The 27,789-nt window shown below is 41.4% G+C and overlaps 1 protein-coding gene across 1 annotated transcript in view; it reads left to right on the forward strand.

The window, feature by feature from the left end:
• DOCK1 (dedicator of cytokinesis 1) overlaps window positions 1-27,789 on the forward strand; it is a 1,072,828-nt gene that overhangs the window by 338,081 nt on the left and 706,958 nt on the right. The window contains exons 24-25 of the mRNA XM_069239713.1: window positions 14,623-14,693; window positions 25,901-26,007. Coding sequence (XP_069095814.1) covers window positions 14,623-14,693; window positions 25,901-26,007 — 178 coding nt within the window. The remainder of the gene's footprint in view (window positions 1-14,622; window positions 14,694-25,900; window positions 26,008-27,789) is intronic.

Here is a 27,789-nt window from a genome sequence, read left to right on the forward strand (position 1 = left end):
AAGCTGTCAAGGCAACAAAAATACAGAATAACACAATACTGTCAAATCTGATAGACTTCTAGTTGCAAACTCCTTACCTTTGAATGTCCCACAGGAGTTAGACTGGATCCGTAGATTTTTCTTGAGCAGTACCACAGCATGCTGTTAGGTGGCGTCGATCTGCTCCTCGTCTGGCATTGTCCGCGCTGGATATGAAGTTGTGGTTCCTGTATAGGCACCACCCTGGTGCACTGAGTTAATTCCTTTCTTTCTGCACCAGGTATCGCTGATCCGAAGAGAGCTACCCCTCAGTCTTTTTATGACCGGATTTTTTCTTCTTTTTGTCAAAGATGTTTTTGAGTTTTCAACCCCTTGTGCATCGAGGATGTCATGGAGGAAGACTGGGTTCAGGCCCTGTAGTTCCTGTCATCAGGTGGCGGATATGCACTTTGTGTGTCTTTGGTGCTTGAAGCGCGACCACGACCTGAAGTTGTGCTCGTAGTGTCGGGCAGTGCCTCTGAAGGCTTTGAGGGAGCAGTCCCTGAAACTGATGGCGGCCCAACACTTGACTCCATGCAAGTCGAGATCTTGGTCGTGAGGAAGGTCCTGGGATCGGTCGCAGAGTCCTCCATCGTCATCGTCCCACTCCAGTTCCTCAGAGCAATTGGGTAAGTCGAGGCACAAGAAGAAATCTAAGAAGCCAAATCGTTCTTCGACTTCTACTCGTCCGTCGGCTGACAAGAAAAGGGAGCTTCAATGTTCTAGGCCTCGCTCCGCCAAGCCTGTGCCTGGGCGGACTCCATGTCCTCCAGGTTTCCAGGTGCTGGAGTGACCCCTGCCTAACTCAAAAAGTTTTATGAGACCAAGCCCCTCATTTTTAGGTAGCCTGACACTGGTGGAGCACCTTTGTGCCACACAGAGTTGGAAGGGACGCCTTCGGGTTCCACTCCAGGGGCTTCAGCCTCGGAGCACCCATAGATTCAGTCCTGGTTTCAGACAGACATCATTCATACCATTCGGACCTTCCTTGACGCCAGTCCCGGCACCGATGCTCCCTGTGCCAGCCATGGGCGGTGCCATCCACATTTTTATCCCCGACTGGTAGTTGTATTGGCATTGTATGATGCTGACTCTGATGCCGGCAGGAGCCTTGCCTCCTATGTTGGATCCTGAGACCCTTTCTTATGGGCTAGGTTACAGTGAAGAATGGGAGGGGTCACTGGACCCTTTAGAATACCAGCTTAGGAACCTATGGACTTGGGAACAGGCTTGGGTGAAGCCTGCTGACAGGATACTTCTCCAAATACTGGCCTGCTTACTCCCCATACTGTGGCTATAGAGAAGGGTGCTTCCTAGTCTATGGTGGTGAGAAGAGCAGCTGAAGTCCTAGACCTTGAGTTGCCTTTGTTGGCTGTAAGGACTAACCTCCTGACAGATGTGCTTCAGCCTGGAGTTTCCTCCTCAGAGCACATGTTCCCATTTAATGAGGCTGTCATGGATGTCCTGCTGGTTACCTGGTCCAAACCCAGCACGTAGTTTATTATGTTTTTACTGTAAAGGTTTTGCAGCTACTGGGTGGGGGTAGATGATGCTCATCCACCATAGAGGAGGAGCTGCCCCTGCAACTCTTCGCCTTCTTTCATGGAGGCGACAGTGGACAGCTTTTAACCTTTGGCCTGAAGTCTGTAATGTAATCTTGGCAACCAGGAATCCCTCCACCAAAACGTTATGTGTTTGCGGTTGGAAGAAATTTGTGGCATAGTGCACAGACAAGTCTATTGACCTCCTTTCTGCCACTTTCAGTGAGGTCCTGTTGTTTATCCTTTCTCTGGCCCAGCAGATCTCTGCTATGGGCATTCTCAAAGGTTATTTGTCTGCTATTTCTGCATTTATGAGGTTGCCTGATCAGCCTCCTTTGCTTAAGTCTCCTATTGTTAATAGGTTTCTCAAGGGACTTACACAATTCTTTCCTCCATCCCCATTCAGTATGCCCCATTGGGATCTGATTTTGGTTTTAACCTTTCTGATGTGTGCTCCTTTCGAGCCTCTCCACAATTGTCGTCTCAGGCTTTTCACTTTGAAAACAGCCTTCCTTGTGGCCATTACATCTGCCCGCAGGGTGAGTGATCTAAAGGCATTGTCATCTAAGCCACCCTACCTTTTCATCTATCCTGTCAAGTGTGGAGGAAACCCCAGCCAGAAGTGTGATCGTTCATGAGATCCCGTGTTCCAACCGCTTTTCTGTTTTGGAGTCCCTGGGCCATAATGAAGATCTGGGCTTCTCCAATGATCAATCTACAAGCCAACTTCCTATTTCCCCCTCCCAGAAGGATTTGCTAACTCTTGTTGTAGAATTAAAAGAAGAGGTGAAAGACCTAAAAATTTCTTTAGCTGAGGTCTTGTCTCTACTTCGCTCTGAAAGTACTGCCAGGGAAATCTGAATTTCAAATAACGTGAGCCAATTATTAAAACCAGACCTCACAAAGCACCTGTTTCTAGGGAAACCAAGGAAAAATCTCCACTCCGGGCGCCTAGCACCCAAAATCAGGCAAGTACTGTTTTATCGTCTGGTCATAACAGTTTCTTTGGAATAAAAAATCCTCATGTGTCAACATCGGCTCATCCAATACATGCAAGGGTTGCAAACTCTGCTCAAAACGTATATCAGTCCAGAGACTGCGGACACTCAATTTACATGTGTAGAGTTTCCTCCTTAGCAACAAACATTAAAGAAGACACGACGTCCCTAAAAAATAAAGTCATACACTGGATTCGGCACACTCGCCAATGCAGTTCTGTAATACACTCAGATATAATCTTTGCACAGCGATATCCCACATCGGAGGGTCAACTGGATATAATAAAGCTGACATTATTCACTCCAGATCTGGTAAGGGGTCTTCTATCCCTAGAAATGTGAAACCCTCTGCAAAATGGCTCGAAGATTCACTTCAAAAGTTGTTGGCCTGAAGATGACTATGTGCCAATCTCGAACTTACTAGCTCCAAAGAGAATCTTGGACCAGTCCAACAATCAGGAGCGTGCCCCCGAGAACGCTTTACCAATACCAAAGAGTCCTGCACAATTACTCCTGGCAGCTGAGACTAATTGACTTACTCTTGAACGGGATCATAGGGAGCCCCCCTACACCACGTTCTTTGGGGAAAAGGGGGCCCCAGTAGAGCCTCCCGCCCAATGGAGGGAGGAATTTCCACTGTCAATTTCAGAAAATGTTCCACTTTACTTTTGCTCTAGTAATTTTAATGGTAACATGTGTAGTCTTAAACCTCCACGGAAGATGAATGCAAGTGAGGAGTATTTAACTCCTAACCTCCTGTCATGGAATCTGGCAGGAATTCGTACTAAATTAGATGATCCAGATTGGGGGGAGTATATTGACAAATCTGCTTTTTCCAAGAAACATGAATGATAGATAATGTATTTAGGCAAGGTTTCAAATCTTATTGTAAATCAGCAAGTCCTTCCCCGATGGGGAGAGCTGCTGGAGGGCTTATTACATGGCTAAAGATCACAGTTACAGGGAAAATCAAAGAAATTTCAGTGGACTCAGAGGATATATTGGCCTTATCCATACAGCAGAAGTGCGGTTCCTCCCTATTATGTGTGAACATTTACAATAGATCAGGCCCCTCAAACCAATTGTCCAAAACCTTCCATCTATTGAATGCTCTAGAATCAGAACATATAAGCTCTCACTTCATTTTTATTGCGTGGGATTTAAATGTAACGCTTGAACCAAACTGTGCTTTTTCGGAGGCAACCCAGCTTGAAGATGTAACATGGAACATTCCTCCCTTCTCCTCTCTAAAGAAACAGACCAAATCCAATGTTAGAGCGCTCCAATTTATACATTTTATGATCACCCATGGCCTTCGCCCTGGGAACGGGTGCTTTCCCTCGGATACACCTGCAAAGCCCACTTTTGTTAGAGGCCAGTATAGTAGCACATTGGATCATGTGGTAATCGATACAAGAATTTGGAACAGCATACATGATATGCATGTAGGAAAACAGTACACTAGTGACCACGCTCCAATTCTAGTCACCTACGAGGGTCTTATTTTAGAAAGAAAGGATACTCAATGTAGTAAGAGAGCTCCCCTGCCCCTAACAGTCTCCTCCAACAAGCGTGCCCTGAAATGGGAGTGTTTTCAAAAGTCAAGTAAATTGCGGAGGACTATGTACGATTTAGTATCAACACCTCAGCTAATGGAAGCCCCTTCCTTTCACTCTCCTAATGAGATCCTGAGCCTCCACGCGGCCCTATTTGTCACTCTGTGGGACCTTTTCCTAAAAACTATCAAAGAAGTCAAGCGCCCAGTGCGCTCTCGTCACAGTTGGTTTGACAAAGCATGTAGGGCTGCTAAAAATGGCCTGATTAAAGCAATTAAATCTAAAGACAGGACTTTGATAATTAACGGCAGGTGTGAGTATGCCCTAGCAATAACGCATGCCAAAAATAATTGGGAAATGGCGTCCTGGCAGAAGCTATTGACAGCAGCCAGGGAAAAGCATACAAAATGCTTTTGGTCCCTGGTAGCTTCCAATGGGCGAAACCAGGACCATAGACCCTATTGCTATATTTCCTCTGACATTTGGGCTGATCATTTCATGAAACTCTATGAAGAGGAAGCTTGTGATCTTGAGGTGTACAAAACTGGTTCTTCCTCTGATAATAGCCCCATTCCATTTACATTATCTGAAACGAAAAAGGCCATTATGGCCCAAAAAGCGGGAAAGGCTCCTGGTCTCGATGGCATTCCGGTCGACTTATATAGATCTGACCTAGCGATATGGGGTCCATATATAAACAAAGTATCAAATGCAGTCTTGGCCAGCGGAAATTATCCCCGTACCTGGAGTGGCACTATCATCATACCTATTTATAAAAAGGGAACCAGATCTGATCCAATGAATTACAGCCAATTAGCCTTTTGGATAATCTCCAAAAAATATTCTGCCACCAGATGCTGACGAGAACCAAGGAATGGCTGAAAGAATCACAAATCTTGAGTGACTTCCAAGAAGGCTTTAGGCAAAAAATTAGCACAATCGACCAGATATTCAGATTTCTCACGATTAAATGGAAGTCTGTGGATCTGGAAGGAGGGAAGCTATTCGTAGCCTTTGTGGATCTCAGATCCGCATTTGATTTGGTCCCATGCCAAAAGTTGTGGGAGGTATTGGATAGAGTAGGACTCCCAAGCACACCATTAAATACAATCAAAAGCTTGTATACCAAGACCTTTGCTAAAATTAGATGGGGAGTAAATGGGAAAGTAACAAGCGAGATCCCAATTAAAAGGGGAGTCAGACAGGGGTGCGTTTTGGCTCCAACCCTGTTCCTAATATTTACAAATGCTTGCATTCCTTATCTATTCGCCTGCGACAATGATGCTCCCAAATTAGGGCAGGTGAAGACACCATGCCTGCTCTTTGCATACTGGCTGAGGCTAAAACTGGGCAAACTAGCAGAGGTCCCTTTAGGTAGCTTGACAGATAAGTTTACATCAGTCAAATGTCACTATGAGTTTGAATCTTATATGGATTTGATCACATTCCCCCGAGCCCGTGCCCTCTACATCAGATTCAGGCTAGGCTCGCTACCGTTATGTTCTTTTACCTGTACCTGGTCTAAAGATGATCCTCATGCCAACCTTTGCCCGATGGGCTGTGGCCTTCCCGAATGTAGTGCACACGTACTATTCCATTGTCCTGCTTACGATAAACAACAAATTAAATGGATTATACCTCTTTGCAGAACTATGGACTTTCAAAACTGGTTTGCAGCCCTTAGAATTTTTAGGTCTAATACCCAGGGTGCGGTGGCATTTGCCCTAGCCAGCTACTTAGATGAAATCTGGCATGTGAGAACAAAAATGTTAAAGTCATCTCCTAAATAGGAGCTTATAATGGGAATGTTTTCTACTTTTATCTTATTTATACTGTTTTTATTCAGGAATATACTTGATCTATGATAGTTATTATCAAAAACTTTGTATTTTGCACGATTCTACAATATGGCACGAATCTTTTATAGGGAGAATGTTTTAAATCGTAGGATTTTTATACACAGTCTATTTTTGTAAAATTGTGAATTTGTGATGTGCTTTTATGGTACTTGTTTTTTACTGAAATAAAGCTAACAACAACAACAACAGTGAGGTCCTGTTGTTTATCCGTTCTCTGGCCCAGCAGATCTCTGCTATGGGCATTCTCAAAGGTTATTTGTCTGCTATTTCTGCATTTTTGAGGTTGCCTGATCAGCCTCCTTTGCTTAAGTTTCCTATTGTTAATAGGTTCCTCAAGGGCCTTACACAATTCTTTCCTCCACCCCCATTCAGTATGCCCCATTGGGATTTGATTTTGGTGTTAACCTTTCTGATGTGTGCTCCTTTCGAGCCTCTCCACAATTGTCGTCTCAGGCTTTTCACTTTGAAAACAGCCTTCCTTGTGGCCATTACATCTGCCCGCAGGGTGAGTGAGCTAAAGGCATTGTCATCTAAGCCACCCTACCTTTTCATCTATCCTGACAATGTGGGTCTTCGCACTAGGCTCTCCTTTTTTGCCAAAAATGGTCACACCATTTCATGCAGGCCAATCCATCACCTTGCCTACTTTTTTACACAATCCCACATCCTTCTAAGGAAGAAGAGAGATTCCACCGCCTGGACCCAAAAAGAGAGTTGGTGTTCTACCTTGATTGTACCAAAGAGTTCCAGGAGGATGATCAACTCTTTGTTGGGTACGTGGGTGTGAAGAAAAGTTTGGCAGTGCAGAAGCGTACCATTTCCAGGTGGGTCAAACTCTGCATTAAGATCTGCTGCGCACTGGCCAAAAAACAACCCCCAAGGCTTTGCTTGCTCATTCTACTTGAGCTACAGCTCTGACCGCTGCGGTAGCATGTGGAGTTCCAATCCTTGACATCTGTCAGGGGGCAACATGGGCATCTCTGCACACGTTTACTAAACACCACTGCCTGGACAGTCACATCTGTAGGGATGGCCACTTTGCCAGTTTGGTCCTGCAAGACTTTCTAGAATGATCTTGGTTCCCTGACCCACCCCCGCTGATGGTATTGCTTGGGTATCTATTCAAAGGTAAGGAATCTGCAGCTAGAAGTCTCTATCAGATGAAAAGTTACTTACCTTCATTCATGCCTTATCTGATAGAGACAAGATATAGTTGCATATTCCTTATGGATCCTCCCTGCTGTGGGAACTGATTTCTAGGGGCAGGGACTCCCCTTTCAGGGCCTTAGTTTTGATGCACCAGTAGTCAGTGTTCTTCATGGCTTTGTGCTTCTGGCGTGGATGTCGTGAAAAAAGATACTGATGTCGGCGTGCTGGGGTGGTGCTTCTTTAAGAATCAGAATGTCATATCTGGCGCAGGCGATGCCGGCGATGGACGCAGAGCCAATTGACAACCCTAATGGTACGTAGGGGTACTGCTCAAGCAAAATCTCCTAATCCATTCTCACGCCTGGGGAAAATTCAAAGGTAAGGAATCTGCAACTAGATATTGTCTCTACCAGATACGGTGTTACTGAAAGTAAGTCACGTCTTCATCTATAATCCTTATAGAGACAAGTGCTTTTATTTAGAGGGCAGTATGGAAAGAAACCCTCAAAATAACTATGACTCACTGACCACACTATGGCCCTCATTAAGAGTTTGGTGGGCGGCCTCTGCCGCCTGTCAAACTTATCCCGCCAGTGCAGGCAGAACACCGCTGGCCCTATTACAGGTTCACCGCAGGGCTCGCTGTTTCCGCCCACTGGCCTTGCGGTGAATAGTGCCTTCACATTGCAGCTGGCTTGTAATCGAGCAGCACCCGTTGCGCATTCCACTGCCCATAATTCGGGCAGTGGAATGCGCGACAGGGCTGTCCATGGGGCCCAGCGGTATAACTGCCATAGAAAGGCTGGTAGTATGTGAACTTTTAATCCCCAGGGCAGCACTGCCCTGGTGGATTACAGCTGACGGGACCTCTAGGCTGGCGGCAGCCTGGCGGAGTCGGAAGTCCGACCGTGGCACCTCTGCCACAGTCGTAAAATGGCAGTCCCACCACCAGCCCATTGGCAGTGGGACTGCCACCGCGAGTCTGGCAATCGGTAGACCACCAGAGTCGTAATGAGGGAGTATGTATGTGATTTGCTTCCCTTACGCCCACCTTAACCCCTCACAAAGCCCCACTGCCACCCTGCTGCCATTAATGCGGCTTTGGGCACACCACAGACCATAGTTTGTGGCCCTTGGGTAAATGTTTGCGAGTACCCATGCTCTAGCCCAACTCTAATTCTATCCTTATCCTTTTGCTTTCTATTGACCTAACACTAGTCATTTCACATAATTTAGAACACATTTCTAAAAATGTATTTCTTCTCAATTTGATTTCTCATTTTTATTTTAACACCTTTTGTTTCTCTCTTTTGACTGCAAAAGGTTGTGGAGAGTGCACAATGCCATACCAAATATATGATGTTCTGATATACACTTTAATTACTAAAAATAACAGTATTTCAATGTTGTTCCATGAAGGTCTTAACATTAATTTTCCGGGGAATAGGGCTAACCCAAAGTGGCAGAGGGAAAATACTGGGACCACCATTAATTAACTCAAAATGTCTTCATTAAATATTTATCATTTAATAAATCATCCTTCATATGACCTCCCAGGCAGAGATTGCATACCCTAACATGCTAAGCCTTAGTTTAGAGGTGACTTCAACCTAATTATACATTTACTGTGAGCAATTCATTGTGCATAGAGAGTTTCCTAGTGTTTATTCATTTTGTGCAACTTGATTTCTGGCCTCTACTGTGTGGACTGAGTCAATGCTGTACAGGATACAGGCATATGTGCTCTGTCAGGGGACTCAGACTAATAAGTGAGAATGCTTTAATGTTGACATATCACTAATTTGTAAGAAAAAAGTAAAATTGCATCCTACTTGTTGCTTCATTTATAGACCTATGAAATATAATACAGTATATTCCCTACACTATAAAACTAATGCCATACAGCATAGAAAGTTACTCTTGACCTCAGACTATTTTGCCACTTAAAATCTCATAATGATGAGCACACATAAATTCCTAGTTTGAGACAAAAGAATGATAACAGCATCTCTTTTCTCATTTATATCATACTACAATGGATCCAGAGTAAATACAATCTACAGTTGCATTATAGATTCCTGTTTTAGCAAGATTGTGATCATAAACATTGTTTGCTTGTGACATTCTCACACTTGCTTTGTAGAATTAACTTCTCTCAGCAAGCTTTCCTAAATCATCTACCAGCCCAGTGTTTCAGAGGAGATGCATCCAAAACGCAGGAGATGAGGGAGGGTCTGTTGCCTGCCATGTGCTAGTGAATAGTTTTGCAATCACTGTGCTTATTTCAGGGAGTTTTTTCCAGCCTTCATTGCATCTACTCTATGGGGTATAATAGGAGGTTGTCAGTGAGTGGCAACATATTGTGCTGGAATGCCTTTGAGGTACTTTGGACTTCACTATTTAGTGTAACTGTGGTTAACCAGTAAGAGATATCTCCATAGCCATTACATGATTTACCCAGTATGTTTTCTAGGATGACTTTAGTAACACAAGGCACTTGCACAAAATAAGATCTACATCATCCTGTAGCAAAGGTGAAAATGTAGACTAGATCATGGAGTCGAAGTCAAGATTTGTGTGCTATGATTTTGGACATGTCTGGTCATACATAAAGAAGTGTTACTAGGTGATTGAGATAAAGGTTTTGTTTTGATGATGGTGACCAGACTAAAGTCTATCATTTCCTTAACTCGATGTATGGTTAGCAAGTGTATTTCATAGTGATTGACATGTAAAGCTTTGTTTGTCATATCAATTGTTAGACATGTCATCAAGCTACAAAAAGTGAGATCATTAACGTTGTACCAGTAGTGGATTATGTGTACTAGTTCTAGCAATAGAGTGTTCTTCTGTAAGATTCTTTTAATTTTTATTCATTTTTGTTTATTTAAGCTTGGTAGCATAACACACTAATGCAGACAAACATACAAAGAAATTAGTTCAAAAACATTATACCATCTTCTCTTAAATATTCAAATGATAAGAAAACTTCTAAAAATGTTTAAAAACATTTGTCACTGGCTTTGAATTACATACGAACTTTAAAGATCATTCAACTGAAGTCATATTCTTAATAAGCATCTTGCAAAGAAATTTGTGTCTGTCTGAAGGTAACAGAGGGCATAAAAACAATGCATGATTACTTCATACAGATGATCCTTCATTCCATGTTATCATAATCATAATTTATCTTAAACTTGTGTAACTCCTGATCAGTAAGAAACTCTAAATATTGTTGTTTATTTTTTAATTCTGTGTTTAACTCACCAGTATCTTAGGTAACAATTTTGCAGTACTAGTCAACTAAGGTTGTCTTTTTAATTAACTGATTCAATCTGTAGAAAGAAGGGTTTGTAAACCTTTCCTTGTGTGGCAGGTTTTTATGCAGCAAAAGTTAGGTTCTGTAGTAACTTATACTCATTTCTCAAATGTAACATTGCTCTTCTCTAATAGCCACCCTGAGAGCATTTGTTTCTGCATTTTAATTTTAACATCCACCAACTTATAATGACAGCATAGGTGTTATATTCAATGCCAATTAGTCCTTTGCTCTAAAAAGGTGGCTTGTATCTGGAGACTTTTTCCTGACAGTCTGTAAAGACATTACTGTCTTCCCCTCTAACAAACTGAAAATACTTATGTTAAAAACAGTTAAACCCTCAATGCCAAGCAGAACCAGTGGGGAGGATTAATTTACAATACACATTGTTTTTACGATAACTTAATTGTTTCTCTCTGTAGTTTAAAAAATCAACGTGAGGCTTTTGGCATGCAAGAGATGCATCTTTCACCATTAACTGATTAATATTTGAATTAGCATTCATATTGTGTAATACAATATCTCTCAGATATTAATAATGTTGCAATATGCCCTCTTCCATTTAACTGCCAAATATAATTTGGATCATTTGTCAATATTGTTCAATAAATAATAATCCACATACAAAAATGGTTTATAAGGGGAATACTAGAAGTTGATAAGTGTTAAAGCCATAATAATAAAAGTATCTACACATAGCAGAGAGTTGATAGTCTTGCCTCCCAAGAATTGTACATTCAAAATATCTTTAAAACTTATTTGAAAACAATTCTAATAACAGTGATCTATTGAAATACCCTCTTGGGAGAAAAAACTACAAGGCCAACAGCGGGGATATTTATTGATTTTCAGCAAGAGACTATAGGAATATAGGAGTATTTTCTTTACAAGTAAGGGTTGAAGACTGGTTTTGACATATTACTGTGCAGAATTCTCTGAGGGAATAATCATGCACTGGAGTGCCACTTGAGTAATAAAATCTTTAGCCCTTGGATCTAGAATGAATGACTCTTTAGATATTGCTGAACTCCTGGATCTGTCCTGAAAACGTTTCTCTTCTCTCTTATTTACATTACCGCTTGGAGCTATTTCTTTCCATGTCTTAAGCTCCTGGTAATTTTACTTTCCAAACGTGGAGGAATGTGAGTTTCAAGCCTTTTATGCATGCTTGAGGGTGCTTTTTTATGATTTGCCTCTGTATCTTTTATTTGTTTCTGTTTTTTACTGTTTGCAAGTTAGATCTCATCTTCTGTTTTCCTTCAGGCTTTTTCAATGAGGAGGATTCAACTCCCTTCCCTTCAATTTTTCTTGAATGTCTATATTTGGAGCATTGTCTTCATTTTTGTGGGGTTCTGAGAAGAGCTCTTGGAATACATAAACTCCTTAAATGTTTATTAATAGATTATTCTTTATCATTTCTACAAATGTCCATACTCCATGATTAATACATGTTAGAGGGTTTACTGATCTTACTCAATTATGTTGTCAAATGAGTTCTCAGTGCAGGTTGGTGTTATGTGTTTTGCATTCAACATTGGTCTCCTTAATGCTTTGAACTTTGTTTCCAAGTACAGCTGACCCAAGTGTAAAATCAGAGAAGAATGTTGAGATGGAAAGAGATGTTAGATAGCTTGACAACTTTGTCATCCAGACAAGTTAGTTTTCCTTAAAGTCTTCCTCTCATCTGACAATACTGAACTAGTTAGTTGTATCATGGTTTTAGTCTCTAACCTAGAAGTGATTTTCTAGCCCTTCATAAAGAGAAAGTCTGTGATGGCATCTCATGGGTGCTCTGTATGCAGAAACGTGTTTGATTAACTTGGATGTGATATACATATGTGGGCTAATAGTAGAGGCCCTTTCACTCCCCCCTTAATCATTTTGGTAACTTTCCCCTGTATTGTGGCACAAGTCAAAGGTGTCCATGTCTTTCTTTGTTCAACCCATGCCAATACTTTTTTTTAAATCCTCTGATTGAAGACAATAGATTCACGTCCCTGCCAGAGTGAGGTGTGGTAATGCTGTTTGTTCACTGTAATGCTTGCCTTCATTTTTTACCTGCTGTAATCCTTTGCAACATTCAGTGGGCAGTCTAGCTGGTGGAACAGTACAGTGCCCCCAAACTCTTACTGGCCCCTATTGGATCCCTTTACACTGCAGAGGGCATATTTTACAGGGATCTACCCTCTTCTACTACTGTAGCCAAGTAATACTGCTCAGAATAAGGTCACCAGATGCCTAGTTTTGCTCTGGACACTGTGTGCACTTCAGGCATTGTCATTTCAAGACATGTACCCTCCTGGTATTTGAAGGTTGTGGACCTTGATTTAATTGAGCACAACACCATGAAAATAATATCCATGCAAAAGGATGGAACCTCTGCATGATGCTTTAACACCAACAAAGCATTTTGTTTTGTACCACTTACCTTGACGTAAGGTAGCTACAGCAATGCGGTAACTGGCAAAATTACCCAGGGATATGCAAGGGTCTCAATGTGAGTTTTTGAGCATTTAATTAATAGCACCTTGTATATTTTTATCAATGCTCATAGTATTTTAAGTAATAAATGTGAAATCAATTATTAATCACCTCCATTGGTTTTCAAAACTCCATTGTGTTAGGCATGTCTGGTTCTCTGTTATTTTGATTCTATTATTTTATAATAAAAAGTGGGCTGTTAACACTTTTAAATTTCTGTATATTTCTTATTAACATCCATATTCTGGCGTCATAATTTACTTATCACAAAAAAACCTCTATAGTTGTGAACATTATTTTATCATGTGTCAAGTCCTATTTCCCCATACTGTATGTTGCTTAAGAGCAGGCGTTCCTCCTGTACTTCTTAAGTAAACTGTTAGACGTCCCCTTCCATCTGATGGTTTTATTGCACGTCACACAGTGCTTAATTTGAGCTCGTGGTTTCCGGTGCAGGGCACCAGCACTTATTTTTCTGCCTCAAGCATTCACTGCAGGCAAAAGACACATATGGGAAAGACGGAGGAAGGGAAAAATGAAAAAGCGTCACAAGGGGAGAAAGCAAAAAGCTGCAACAGTTAGCTGAAGGAGCAGGAAGTGGCTGTAAATAGATGAAAGAGGTCTCGGGTGACTTCAGGATTATGCTGCCTCAGTATTCCATGCTCGCACATTTAATGCTCACAGCTGTGTGTTTCAGAGGAGACCTTTGGGCACTGGCACGTCTTTATTTACAAATTAAGCACTGGCGTCACATGAGGTCTTTTACTTCCACAGCACCCACTGTTAGATCACCTTGCAACATTTTTTTTTCACAATCTGAGAGAAGATGAGAATCTACCCTCTGTCATCTGGGAGCATCACAAGCTTACACAAGCATGTGCCTCAAAAGAATAAGCCAGTACCAGATGGTTAATCACATAAAATGTCTTTGGCAATGGCAGATGAAAGGAGAGTAGAAAAACAGGGAAACAAGAAGGGCACCAAAACATTTGTGTTAAGGAAGAATTATGTGGACTAGGAATTTGCCCTTTAGAAGTCTGAGTTGTAAACATATTTTTAAGGGATGGGGTGGAAAATGACAAGAAAACAGCACAAAAGTTATTTGGAAATGGAAGTGTTGGAACTGAAGAGTTTAAGTGGCTTTCGAAACCGAAAAGTGAGCGTTGCTACCATGTAGCGTCATGTCATGTGGCAAAGCTAATCTTACGTTTTTCATTAGTAGACCTTTACATTATGGAACTTGTATTTCACTTTTACCATTATAAAGAGCATATTTAAATCCCAATTTGCAATATGCTTTTAGTTTAAAAAAAAAAATTAAAAAATCCCGCATTGACTAAAAATGTAAAACCTGGCAGCTGTGACCATTGCAATCACATTTTAAAATCCTACAGACGGGTGGGAGTGAAAGGAAATAGAGAGGGTACATTTGGAGCCTTTAGCATTATTCCATATCATACCATCAAACTTTTACCCACCTGTTAAAAATCTTTTATTATAAGGAATACAGTGCCCTCACCTCTACTTTCTAGGGATCCAGCAAATGACCTTGGAATTCCATGAATTTATAAAGACATTTTGTGTCTACGATAATATTGATGTTTCTTTATGCTGTTGATAATGTCTAATTAATGTTTTATAATCCATCCCGAAATGCAGAGCACTTTTCGAGTTAAAATGTATTGTGCTTTCATGTTTTAGGGAGCAGCTCTTAAATATTTACCTACTATTGTAAATGATGTGAAGCTGGTGTTTGATCCGAAGGAGCTTAGGTGAGTAACAGAAGTTCCACATTTTTTAACACGCTTCTATATACATGTTCTCCTATTTTTCTGTGCCAAAAACCACAAGGTTTGAACCTTTGACAAACTTGTATTATGGTTGCTATTTACCATGGTTAATATACCCATTTAAGTTGACAATTGACATATGGCAGGATCTATATCACTTAACAGAACGGTAGAAATCTTCAGTTATTGGGTTATCACACGTGTTTACTGTTCTTATTCATTACTTTTTGTGCTCGTAATACCATAAAACCATATGGTTATTATAATCAGTGTTTCACTTAAAGATAGCTGGTAATTAAACTTAAATAGCATTATTGCTGCTGACCAAGACTCCAATATTTACTACCAATTTAAATGATATTAAGTGGATCTTAATTGCCTGCAGTAGCAACAATGAGACCTATTAGACATTTGGATATTTTGGTACTGATAACATTTTGTTACCTTCTCCATTAAGGTTAAATAAAATAAAAAATGAAGTTTTTTTTTTTCTGGCTGTAACTTGACATGTGACAAAAGCAGATCTATTCTCAGGTGCTACTATTCAGTTGCAAAGTATTCAGCAATGTGCCAAGAGACACATGTTTGGTTAAAAAAGGTTCCCTTAAATTGGGACCAAGAGATGACATCCATTTAAAATAAGTTCTGCTTATTTTGTTTTAGAGAGATTAATATTTCAAAAAGGAAATTGAACAATTCTAGGTACTTGTAGGTACAATAAGTATGTTGTTGAAGATCTACAATGTCAAAGAATGTTCACTAAAGAAAAATCATACAAATTACTGTGATCTATTTGAAGTTGCATGATATCACAGCTCCTTTCTATTTTCGATTGGGCTATTTTCTGTCCTATTTTCTTTGTTTCCATTTCTGCTCCTAAACCAGAGAAAGACTAGTCATTTACCAAGATGCTAAAATCAATGAGCCAGCCTAAATCTTCACTATCTTGTCAGGGCAAGAATACCCTCATTCTTCAAACTGCTTAGCTCCACTGCAAAATATAAAAAGTCTTATTGTTCCTTTGTTGTTTTTTCAATTCCTCCTCCCCCATAGGTTTCTTTTTTTACTTCTACTGGGTCTGAGGTTCGATGTCCATGTCTCATCCACAAGTGCTTGTTTAAAATAGTGTGCCCTCCTATCTCAGACTGCTGCCCCTTTCAATGTGCATGGACTGTTAGATTGGCATGTTAGCAGTTTCACTGAGAAATATCAAATATGCATCACATTTTAAATTAACTGTTTTAGACCTTTTGCCTAGATAAGCACATATTCGACTATGTGGTTAGGGCGTAGGATAGCTATTTCTTAACCGCCCAAAGGTCTTATATGGCATGCAAACCTTTTGCTAGAGCTGCATCGCTCCCTAAAGGAAATATAACATTTGCCGTAAGTTTCCATTTCACTTGTCATTTAATATATACCGTTCTATTGTGGATCTGCCTGTAATGTTCAAACATGAAAAAATAATTCAGTTTGCCTCTCGTAGATATGAAAGTATGAGTGATCTATTATGTTGTACTTTTTCAGCCATATTGAATTTTTTAGCATAATGACAATGTTCAATGGCATGTGTGGCTTTAGGTACACATGCTCTGCATACTACTGCCATCTAGTTTTGGGTCTGAGGTGTTGCAATTTTTTTTTCTTCAAAGAATCATTTTTCTGAGTCACGGGATCGAGTGACTCCTCCTTTGGGGTCATGGAGAACATTGGCATCGACTCCTTCACCTCCCTCACTTCCTCATTCACCTGTCTCACCTATTGCAGGAGATCTGACACCTCAGGGTTCCCCTGTTTATAGTGGGGAAGATTTGGGTGGGACGCAGCAGGACCCAGATCCATGGCACACATATGACCCTGATCCCATGTTAAATACTGACCCAGATTTGTACCCAGCACAACCTTCCCCACCAGGGAATAGCACATCCTAGCAGCAGGTAGTAGTGCGGGCTGCCACTCTCCATAATGTTGAGTTCCATGGGTACCCCATCAAGTAGGACTTCCTGTTTGATACCCTTACATCCACATATAGGGATATATCCAGTTTCTCCCCATGCTCCCTGACATGATTCATCACACAGAAAAAGCCGGTCCACTCTAGGGTTATCACCCCTAAAGTAGACAAGAAATATAAACCTGCTCCCCCTGACCCGCTATACATCAGGTCCCTCCAGACTCTGTGGTGGCCACCACTGCACGGAAACGGGCCAGTAGCCAGGCCACAGGGGACTCTCCTCTGCCTGACAAGGAGAGTAAAAAGCTGGATTCTGCCAGCAAAAGGGTGGCTGCATAGGTAGCCAATCATTGGCGTATCGCCAGTTCACAGGCCTTGCAAGCCAGATATGACTGGGCCCACTGGGATGAGATGGAGGAGCTACTCCAATTTCTCCCTGATGAACACCACAAAAAAGGGCAGCAGATTGTTGCAGAGCGGCAAACAATCACAAACAACTGTGCCTGTGCCCTAGATGCTGCAGATACAGCTACAGGCGGTATTACCACTAGTGTTTTAATAAGGAGGCAAGCGTGGCTTAGATGCTCTGGGCTCAAACCAGAGGACGAGCAAGCTGTGCTTAATATGCCCGTCACAAAGAGCACCTTTTCAGCCTTTAAGTAGAGTGCACCCTTTAGAAGCTGAAAAAAGATATAGATACCGTAAAAACCATGGGTGTTCTTCAGTCCCCCTCACAAAGGGTCACTTTTCACCACCCCACATTCAGAGGTGGTTATAAATCTACAACCTCAGAGGCCTCTACCTCCCACTCCAGATACCCTTCAGCCTCATATTCTAGTTTTTTTTTTTTCAGGGGAGCCTATAGAGGCAATGACAACTGAGGCAGAGGAAAGAGAACTGCTACCCGAGGCTCTACCTCCACAGCAAAACAGTGACTACCTAAGCCTCCCCCCACACCTGTCAGGGACGGCTTGACATTTTTTATACAGAAGGGTTCAACATCACTACAGACCAATGGGTCCTTTACATTATCCAACATGGTTACTGTCTGGAGCTCATTACCACTCCTCCAATCATTCCCCCTTGCACTTACAGACTGTCCTACGAGCATCTCACACTTCGCAAACAAGACCCTTCTCTTTAAAGGGGCCATGAAGCCTGTCTCGTCACAACAGGGACCAGGAGTGTGCTCCCTATAATTTCTCATTCCCCAAAAAGATGTCTCTCTCAGTCCCATTGTGGACCTCAGAACCTTAAACCACTACATTCTCTCATAACACTTTCATATGGTTACTCTTCAAGACGTTATTCTGCTTCTACAACAAGGCAACTTTATGACAGCCCTAGATCTAAGAGACGCCTACTTCAATATCCCCGTCCACCCTGCACATGAAAAATACCTAAGATTCATGGTTGGAGGCAAACATTGGCAGTTTATAGTCCTGCCTTTCAGAGTAATGACTGCTCCCAGAGTCGTCACAAAATGCTTAGCAGTAGTCCCTGCACATATCAGAAGACAAAACATACATGGGTTCCCTTACCTAGACAACAGGCTCCTCAAAGCCAACATACTACCAAAGTGCCAATATTACACTCAGATAACAGTGGACCTGCTTCACTCACAGAGATTCACAATCAACTTTGCCAAATCCCATCTACGACCTCTTCAGATACAGCCCTCTTTAGGAGCGGTTCTCAATGCAGAGTTGGGGTAAGCATACCTCAACCCAGCAAGCATTCAGAGTTTTCAGGTTCTGCTCCCCTAGTGTCAAGAGAATCACACATATACAGGACTATTAGGTGCTTTTTAGGGATGATGGCATCCTGCATTGCCATAACTCCCCATGACAGACTTGGCATGCGTCCCCTACAGCAGTGTTTGTCTCATCAGTGGTCTCAGTCACAGTGTCACGTGTAGGATCTAGTGCTGCTAGGCCACCATTCTCACTGCTCTCTGCAATGGTGGAACATCACCAACCTGTTAAAAGGGCGGCCTTTTTGGATCCTATGCCTCAGGTCATTCTGACCATAGATGCATCACTAACAGGTTGGGGATCTCACCTTTAAAAACTCACTGTACAGGGCCTGTGGGATCTCAGCCACCAATCCTTCCATATCTGTTACCTCAAGCTTCAGGTAACCTTTCTATCCCTGAAAGCATTTCTTCATCACCAGTCTCACTAGGTTGTCTTAGTCCACTTGGACAACATGATAATCTTGTACTACCCACAGAAACAAGGGTGGAACGCAGCTGTACCCAATTGTCACAACTCTCTCAGACAATATGGAAATCGGCTCTCCACCACCACATTCACCTGGTGGCAGAGTATCACCCAGGAATGGACAACAACTTTGTAGGCATGCTCAGTAGGATGCAGCAACAAGTCCACGAACGGGAACTCCATCCACAAGTCCTTCAAACATAGTTCCTAAAATGGGGCACTTCTCAGATAGACCTCACAGCAGAAAACACAAAATGCCCAAGCTTCGCCTCCAGGTACTCACAGCAACTATCTAAGGGTATTGATCTATGAATCAACTGGTCAGGGATATTTGCTTACGCTTTTCAAACTCTCCCTCTCATTCCATTTTTGTTTCGGAGGATCAGGCAGATATCTTTCACAGTGATCCTTGTAGCTCTCACTTGGCATGTCAGCCATGGTTCACCACACTTCTGGACCTTCTTATAGTTCCCCACAAGAAGCTCCCTAATAGGCCGGACCTTCACACTCAGAATCAAGGACAGATCAGGCATCCAGATCTCAAGTAGCTCAGCCTTGCAATATGGCTTCTGAAGTCATAGAATTTGGTAACTTAGGATTGCCTGCGGAATGCATTGACATTCTCAGGGAAGCTCATAGACACACAACTAGAGCATCTTATGCTGCAAAATGGAAATGTTTTGAATGCTACCGCCAACCCAGAAGTATTAATCCCATTACAGCTACTGTCCAAGACGTTGTTTATTTCCTCCATTTACAGAAAGCAAATTTAGCTTACACTTCCATTTGTTTACATCTTGCAGCTATAGCTGCATATCTGCAAAACAGACAACATACTTTCTTGTTTAGAATTCCAGTCATCAAACCTTTCACAGAAGGCCTTAAAAGGGTTATTCCACCCAGAGGGCCCCCTGCACCATCCTGGAACCTCAATATTTTTGCTTACCACGCTCATGGGCCATCCTTTTGAACCACTTCATTCATGTCCTCTTCAGTATCTTTCTTGGAAAGTGGCATTTGTAGTGGCTATTAGATCCATAGAGACAAGGTGGTCCTTCCTAAAGTGGTTTTCCAATTCCATATCAACCAATCCATTGAACTATGAGTCTTCTTTCCGCAGCCTGACTCAGTTGTGGAAAGAGGTTTACACACTTTAAATGTTAAACGAGCACTTATGTTTCACATTGACAGAACTGAAGACTTCAGGAAAACCAAACAGCTCTTTGTAGCTTTTTCACTATCTTACAAAGGCAGTTTAATATCCAAAAACACCATAACTAGGTGGATAGTAAAGTGTATACAAACTCGCTATGCAAAAGCAAAGAGACCGGTTACTCCTTCAGCACTTTCTACTAAGAAAAAAGAAGCCACCATGGCTTTCCTTGGAAACATACCTATAGCTGACATTTGTAAGGCAGCTGCATGGTCGACACCACATATATTTACAAAGCATTACTGTGTGGATATACTACCACATCAGCAAGCATGTAGATCAATTTGTGCTACTAGTACTTTTCCAGTCAACTGCAACTCACACAGGCTCGCAACCACTTTTATGGAGGGATAACTTTACAGTACATTTAGAGCATGTGTATCTACAGCCACACATGCCATTGAACGGAAAATGTTACTTACCCAGTAAGCGCGTGTTGTGGCATGTAGAGCTTTAGATTCACATGCACCCTCCCTCTCCCCGGACGCCTGTGACTGTTCCAGGTACTTTATATTTGTATGTACTTGTACAGATGTTTGTATTTGCATGGACATCTCCTTCCCTATACTTCCTCTACACATCTTTTCTGACACGCTTGCGGGAAAACAATCTAACAAAGAAGTCAATGCCCATGCGCAGTATCACCGAGAAAGAGGAGTCACTTGATCTTGTGACTCTGGAAAAATGCTTCTTTGAAGAAAAATAACTAGCAAAACTCTTGCCCCAACACTAGATTGCAGGAGTGTGCAGGGCATATGAATCTACAGCACTACATGCCATGACAGATGCTTACTGGGTAAGTAACATTATCATTTTGGGCTACAAATAAATCTCTTTCCTTATGAAAACAACGCTATCTGACCATTTGTCTTAGTACAACTCTGAAAGGAATTTTATACCGGTGCATTGGATGATTGACAGGTGCTGGTGATTACACTGAAGATATTTTATAGCATGAATTAGGCAGGTCCTTGGTTAGATGAGTACCATTCTCTTTTAAACTTACATTGATGAGCAATGGATATCCATGAGTAAGGAACTACTGGAGAATGCCATTATACAATAATGGTTGTCCAAATAAGTCCGTCTTTAGCAAGGATGTGAAGCTTGCATTGGAGAGGGAGAGCCTTGAGTCTAGCACCATGATATTCCAGAAGTGTCCCTTTATGAAAGTCCAAGACTCCAGCCATTTCCAGATATTAAGGATGATACCTGAATAAAACTTTTTAAGGAGTCCTAATGTTCCTAATTCTTGGTCAGTGCATTTCCGCCCTCGGATAATATGCAGCACAAACTTTTGATTCTGATTTTCTTTACACATTAAACCAATGACGTTTCTCCAGGCATCTGTTACATAGTTATACATCTTTTGACACACCATGCAGAATCCTTGTGTTTCAAGTTGCCTGCAACCTCCCAAACAGTTACTGTGTGTTGCACAAGGGGAGGGGTGTGAGAATAAATATAACACTGTAATTGGGTGACAGCTGAAGTCATTTGGGGTGTCATTAGTCATGTCATCAATGATGTGATGTAACATGTCATGAGTGATGTGAAATATGAGGGCATTAGCAGTGCCTGCTGACGGTGCAAGTTCTAGTTAGTTCATTAAATTATAACTGGCTAATTATAGGGGTTTGTTACTTTTTAAACATTAGTTCTTATCTCATTTCAACACATAACTAAAAAGCCACTTTGACCTTTGCTTTTTCCAGTGAGTATCTCATAAAATGGTGTCCACAGGGCATCCTTAAGTCCTGTATATATCAATGGTAGATACGCCTTCCTGCCCGCCAGCTGCTGTTTACAGTGGGGGACAATACTCGTTTGTGGCCTAGGGTGGGGGAAGGAATGTGCCAGTGCCCGAACCATTTTGGGCACTAGCAAACTCCTGAATGAGGCATCTTAGTGCTCATTTGTGGGCTGCCTCAGTAATAAGCATGTGGCATCGCTAAGTACAACACACACACACCCCCACCCTTTCAGGAAGCGATATGCATTCTGGATTTTTTTTCTCATCCTCAAAAAAAAAAGACCAAACAGCACCTGGCACCTTCCAGAAGTACAGACACACACATATATATATATATTTGTCCCAAGGAGAATCCCAGATGCAGTTTTTTTCTTAATGCCAGAAAAAATGCAAATCGAGTCTGGCTACTTGCTGGGGTGCGGACACCTACATTTGCACTCCAGGGAGGAGCCCAGATACATTTTTACTTAATAAAAAATTCAAAAAGGGTCTTCCTCCTCTCTAGCGCACAAGAACACATTCTTAAACAGAATTCCCAGGTTAAACATTGATTAAAAAGAAAAAAAAAGGATTCCTTCAAATTTCTGCATTGGAAATACCCAGAATGTTTGAGCAACAGCAAACCTGTCACCATTCAGTGTACCCACACAATAAGTAAAGTCATCTAATCTGTTCTATTATAACTGACAGGAAGAGTCCAAATATGTGATGTGTGAAGTCACCATAGTGTCAATTTGCTTTTGACATAATCACAATTTTGCCTTATTCCTGTCCCAGGCAATAGAACCACCCGCATATGCTAGATACCATTTTTGCAATCTGTCTTGAAGTTCTTGAGTTTTCTGTCACAGAAAACAAATGAGTTGTGTTTTTCCTTGTGTTTCTAGTTTTCAGAAATGTCTTGGGTTAGTAAGTTTCTTTGCTTTTGACAAATTGTCCTTCATCCTGTTCCAAATGTTCTTCCCCAGAGGTCTGTTTTTCACTATGGTGTCTCACATCACGTATGGAGAGCTCTAGATATCTCTAATGCAGCCTTCAACTGTATTACTTGAAAATGTTAAATTGCTAATGTTCATAGTTGAGAATCCCTGCCCCAGTGCTGGTGGCTTCCAGTCTGAACCTTCTGTGTCATTGCCCACCTATCACATTGTCATTGACCACCCCCCCTGCATTTGGTCTACATGTCATTGAATAGGTAGAGTTGTTGTTTCATGCAGGACCTAGAAGTGTAAATTGATAAAAAATGATATATTGCAGGAGCACTCTAGTACTAAATTACTTTGTTATATTACTAAGCCCTACACATATGTAATGCTTAATCCTTTATGTTTTAAAAGATGTCATGCATTTTTCTGAGAATTTCTGATTGTAATCATGTTTGCTTTGTCCATGCATTAATTTATGTGGTGTTGTAGTGTTAATCCGAAAGATTGTTGCATAGTTGTAATAGTCCGTGTCAAACCGGCATTTAGCACAGCCTTTCAGGTCATATTGTGTAGTCAAATTAATAGTATTCATTCCCTGCCTGTCTTGAATATGACACTAATTATTTCATCCAGAAACAAAATCTTGAATTGCTTATTTTTAAATCTGGAAGGCCCAATTGCTTTTGATTTGTAAATCCTTAACAGCCATGTGTCCTCACTCCTCAACTCTGAACTAATCATGCAGATCTAGTTCTTGACAATGATCCCCGCTAGTGAAATGTAGAAACGCTTATGACAAAAACTACCCTCATGGAAATCAGTATGTCTCCTCTGCCGAGACGAACAGTCCAGTCTGGACTACCAGGCTTTCCTGACTAGATGGGGCTTTATTCTACCAGGCATTTACCAGGTAGTCTGGAGCCCTTGGAATCCGGCTTGAAAAAGCCCGGGGCGCTCCTGGTGCCTCTGTCACTTTCCTGAACTCTCCGAGGTTAATTGCATCAGGCTCGGGGAGTCTTTAAGAGAGGGAGGAAGGGGATAGATAGCAGAGGAAAAGTGATCAGAGATGGAGAAGAGAGACAGAACGAATGTAAAGAGAGATATTGCGCAAGGGAATGAGAGAAGTGGGCTGGTTTGTGCATTTTGCCAGGGCAGCTTTAGGTTCCCCAGTCCGGCCCTGCAGGCTGTGCCCCATCTAAATGGGAAACCTATGGAACCCAGACCGATTTCAAGCTATTTGGGCGTCTTGGGCGAGATGCAGCTGGCTTCCTATGCTACAGAGAGAATGAGAGCCACACATTGACATACCTGTGTATTTGTGGCAGATTTCTAGTTTTCCACAAAATGTAGTAACTTCTGTCAGTCTTCCTTAGACAGGAACATATAAGCTAGGTCTTCTGAATATGGAGTTGTAGCACATGGGTTGGTTTTCCAAGGGATTGAGCAGAGATCTGTGCTTTAGTCACCAGGGATTGCTTTTGTTGGGGGAGATTCGATGGGAGATATGTGCAGTATTTGGATTCAGTCGTCCAGCACACAAAGAAACTTACTAACTTTCCTGCCACAGTGGGAGGTTTTGAAACATAAAAAAGGACAACTGATTGAGATGCTTGTTTTGCTAACTGTTCAAAAATAGAGTTTTGATTTAACTAAGGCGATTGATTATATTAAATGGTATGTTTGCTTATTGATGAGGCTTAGATACAGAGCAAACATATCTAGTCTAGCGAGGAGAAGATCGAACCGAAAAGATTCGTATTGGTTCAGCTCTACAGTGATCACGATTTATGAGCTGGAGTCAGAATAGAATGGGTTTGCCAGTGTGCTAAATGGCACTGGCGTAACATAATGCACGTTGGAATTATGTATTTCTATAACACATGCTTAGTTTGGTTTGTATGAAATGGAATGGTTTTTCAAACCATTTGTGCACCATACTTTACTGTTTAATATTTAGTCTTTCAAATCAAAAGGTGCTCAATAAAGTGGGCAAATATATTGTTATTCTGGAATGATAGTCAGCTAGGCAGAGTTGTAGGCAAAATTGAGCAGCTGGTTGATCCAAATAATTTGTGCTTACTTTCCGTGTGTTTTCTTAAAAAGTGTCTTGTTTGTGTCAGAATTCATTTTCATTAATATGCTTTTACAATCCTTAATGGTAAAAGGAAAGTTCATTTATAAATAGGAATTTAGAGTCAAGTGGAAAGCTATAATCGTTAGCAATACTTAATTTCCTCTCAATTATGGAAATACTTTATAGATGTCACATAAATTATCTAAATATGAGAGTTGAAGCACCAGTTATAGGCGGAACAATACATATTCAAACAGTTGCAATGGTATGCTATATTTTTGCATAGATTCAACCAAAGACTTAATCATGCAAGTGTTATGGTTTCTAAACTTTTTTGAGAAACTCTGTCTTTTGGTGATTTTATGGAACTGGGTATTTTTCACCCTGGGCCAACGATTATGCAATTCTGAGAACATCTATGTATCTACCTATGACTGAAATAGTGCATACGTGTGTTGTAAACACACATAAACTGAATTGCTGTGATTGCTTCTGGTGTTGCCTCCACTAACAGTCACAACCTCTTCTTCTACTCTGTTCTCACCCCGACCCCAAGCCTTAACATTTATGTTCTGTCCCTGGTGTTTGAACGTGTTGTGCTACAATGTAACTCTTTTTTAAAAAGCTTAACAAATACTTGGAGCCTGATTTAGATCTCGGCAGACGGGTTACTCTGTCAAAACGGTAAAGGATATCCAGTTTGTCGAAATATAAATCCTAATATTCCTTATTGGATTTCTATTTCGGTGGAAGGTAAATCGGTCACCGTTGTGACGAAGTGACCTGTCTACTAAAACTTAAATTAGGCCCTCAGTTTTATATCATGTGTGTATTATGATCTGTATAAAAACATACTTTTGTTTCTCCCTCAAATTTGTAAATACAGAGCAACAAAACTTATTGCTCTACAAAAAGTGAAGCTTTGGGAAGTTTTTAAGGTATCATGGTTGTGATGATGCCTAAATTGTATTATTTGTATTTTGACTATTGTTTCATGCTTAGATGGTAGAACTGATGAATTCCATTTATATAATTTGATTTTCACAGCAAACTCTTCACGGACTTCATCCTAAATGTTCCAGTGGGCCAACTGATGCGACAGAAGCTCCAATGCTTAATCGAAATCGTGCATAGCGACCTCTTCACACAGCATGGTAAGCAAAACCCTCCGAGTCATTAAATTGTCACATTATTCATTGTCTGCTAAAGTCTGTGCACTGCACCCACCGCACACATGCTGAAGGTTGTAACCACTTAAAGTTGTTATATTACATGGACAAGAAGATTTAGCTTGTGCAAGGGACTTTTAATTGAGGTTTGGTGTAGGTAATAGATCATTGAAAAAATAAGGCTAGCATCAACTATAGCAGTGTACTTTAAAAAATATCTTAAAGAAGATAGTTTGTGCAGTCATCTGAGCTAAGAAGCTGGTATAACAGAGCTGCCTGTGTAGAATAATACAACTAAAAACCATTAAACTACATTAGGACATTACATTACATTTACTGAAGGCAGCTGTAGCATAAACCATGACTGTACAAAATCAGGCAATCTGACTAATAAAGGAAATCAAAGAAAATTATTGAATTTCAGAAGCCAGACAATATCTTTACTGGTTTTCAAGGAAGTTGTGAGTCCAGTCAGTACTGAAACAGATAAGGTTGGGGGCCCAATGTTTTCTTAGTAGCTTGTGGCCGGTACTGCTGAATGTCGTAGTCGCCATACACCAAGACTGTCTACTTTCGATTCCACCTCAGTCATGCATCCTTTCTTTTTATCTCACTCTTGCAGATTTTTTCATCACTGTTTTCCTATTTTTTGTGTTCGTCTTCCCTTTTCTGCCTCCATCACTCTTAATCTGAGTCAGAATCTAATGGTAAAACGTAATGGACCGTGGTGTCCTATAGACAGCCTGCTTTTCATTTTTCTAGTAAATAATAAGCCTCCCAGATAGCTCTGTTCTTAGTGGCTCAGAATATAAAGTACAATAGAGAGGTTTTGACTAATTTGAGACTACTCAGGTAACTATGGAGCTCCTGAATAGACTATGTGGACCTATAGTAGTTGTGTGAAGCCCACATAACTCTTGCCATAAAGGGTTTTCTGGGACTTAATCCATTACAGCTATGTTTTCGTGGATAAAAAGATACTTCTTTGTAGGTTGCAGAAGATCAAGAGGACCCAGTGGCATCAATATGACCAAGGTTGTAACCTTGTCAGATTCTAGAGCAGTTTGTCAAACTTGTCATTTTAAATGACCATTGGCATAGTTTTCTTTCCCTGCCCGCACGCCTGCAGTTAGGGAAAATAGAACACTTATTGCTCACACCTTTAATTGTTTTTGGCCCCAGGCGATGGGTCCCTGGGACTTGGTGAGGATCAGAGAAGGGAAATGCACTCCCCCTTTCCTTGTTTAATTTTATTTAGTCCTGGTGGTAGAGAAGTTCCCATGGCCTTTTAGGGCTCTGGGAGGAGGCCACGCGGCCCCATCCACTTCTTATTAGAATTTGATCCAGGGGAAGTGGTCCCCTGGGCGGATTAAGGTATAGCTGGACATTTGATACGTAAGGGATTCCATCAGTACCATACCAAAAAAAAAACTTGGGGTCCTTTTTCTCTTGTTGGTCATTTTGGTGCCATGGGACCTATAATAATCCTGTGATACAGAGCGATCTGTTTGGTGGCCGCAACCCAGAGAAAAATGTTCTGTCAACAATTACAGGGCTCCGGGATTCGGATTTTTTTTAAACAAGTAGCAGAAGGGGGCATGTTAAAGATACCCTGGCCTATGTTGCATTCAGAGGGACACCCCTAGCAATCAAAAACATTGAAAAAAAAAATGTCATGCTGTAAGTACTACAGTACTGCAGTGGGAACGAGCGCAGCCCTCTTGTGATGTGCTGCGTTACTCCCCTGGAGGCTTCGCTCAAGCCTCA

Source organism: Pleurodeles waltl, chromosome 6 (assembly GCF_031143425.1).
Source record: "Pleurodeles waltl isolate 20211129_DDA chromosome 6, aPleWal1.hap1.20221129, whole genome shotgun sequence".
In the NCBI taxonomy this organism is placed as follows: Eukaryota; Metazoa; Chordata; class Amphibia; order Caudata; family Salamandridae; genus Pleurodeles; species Pleurodeles waltl.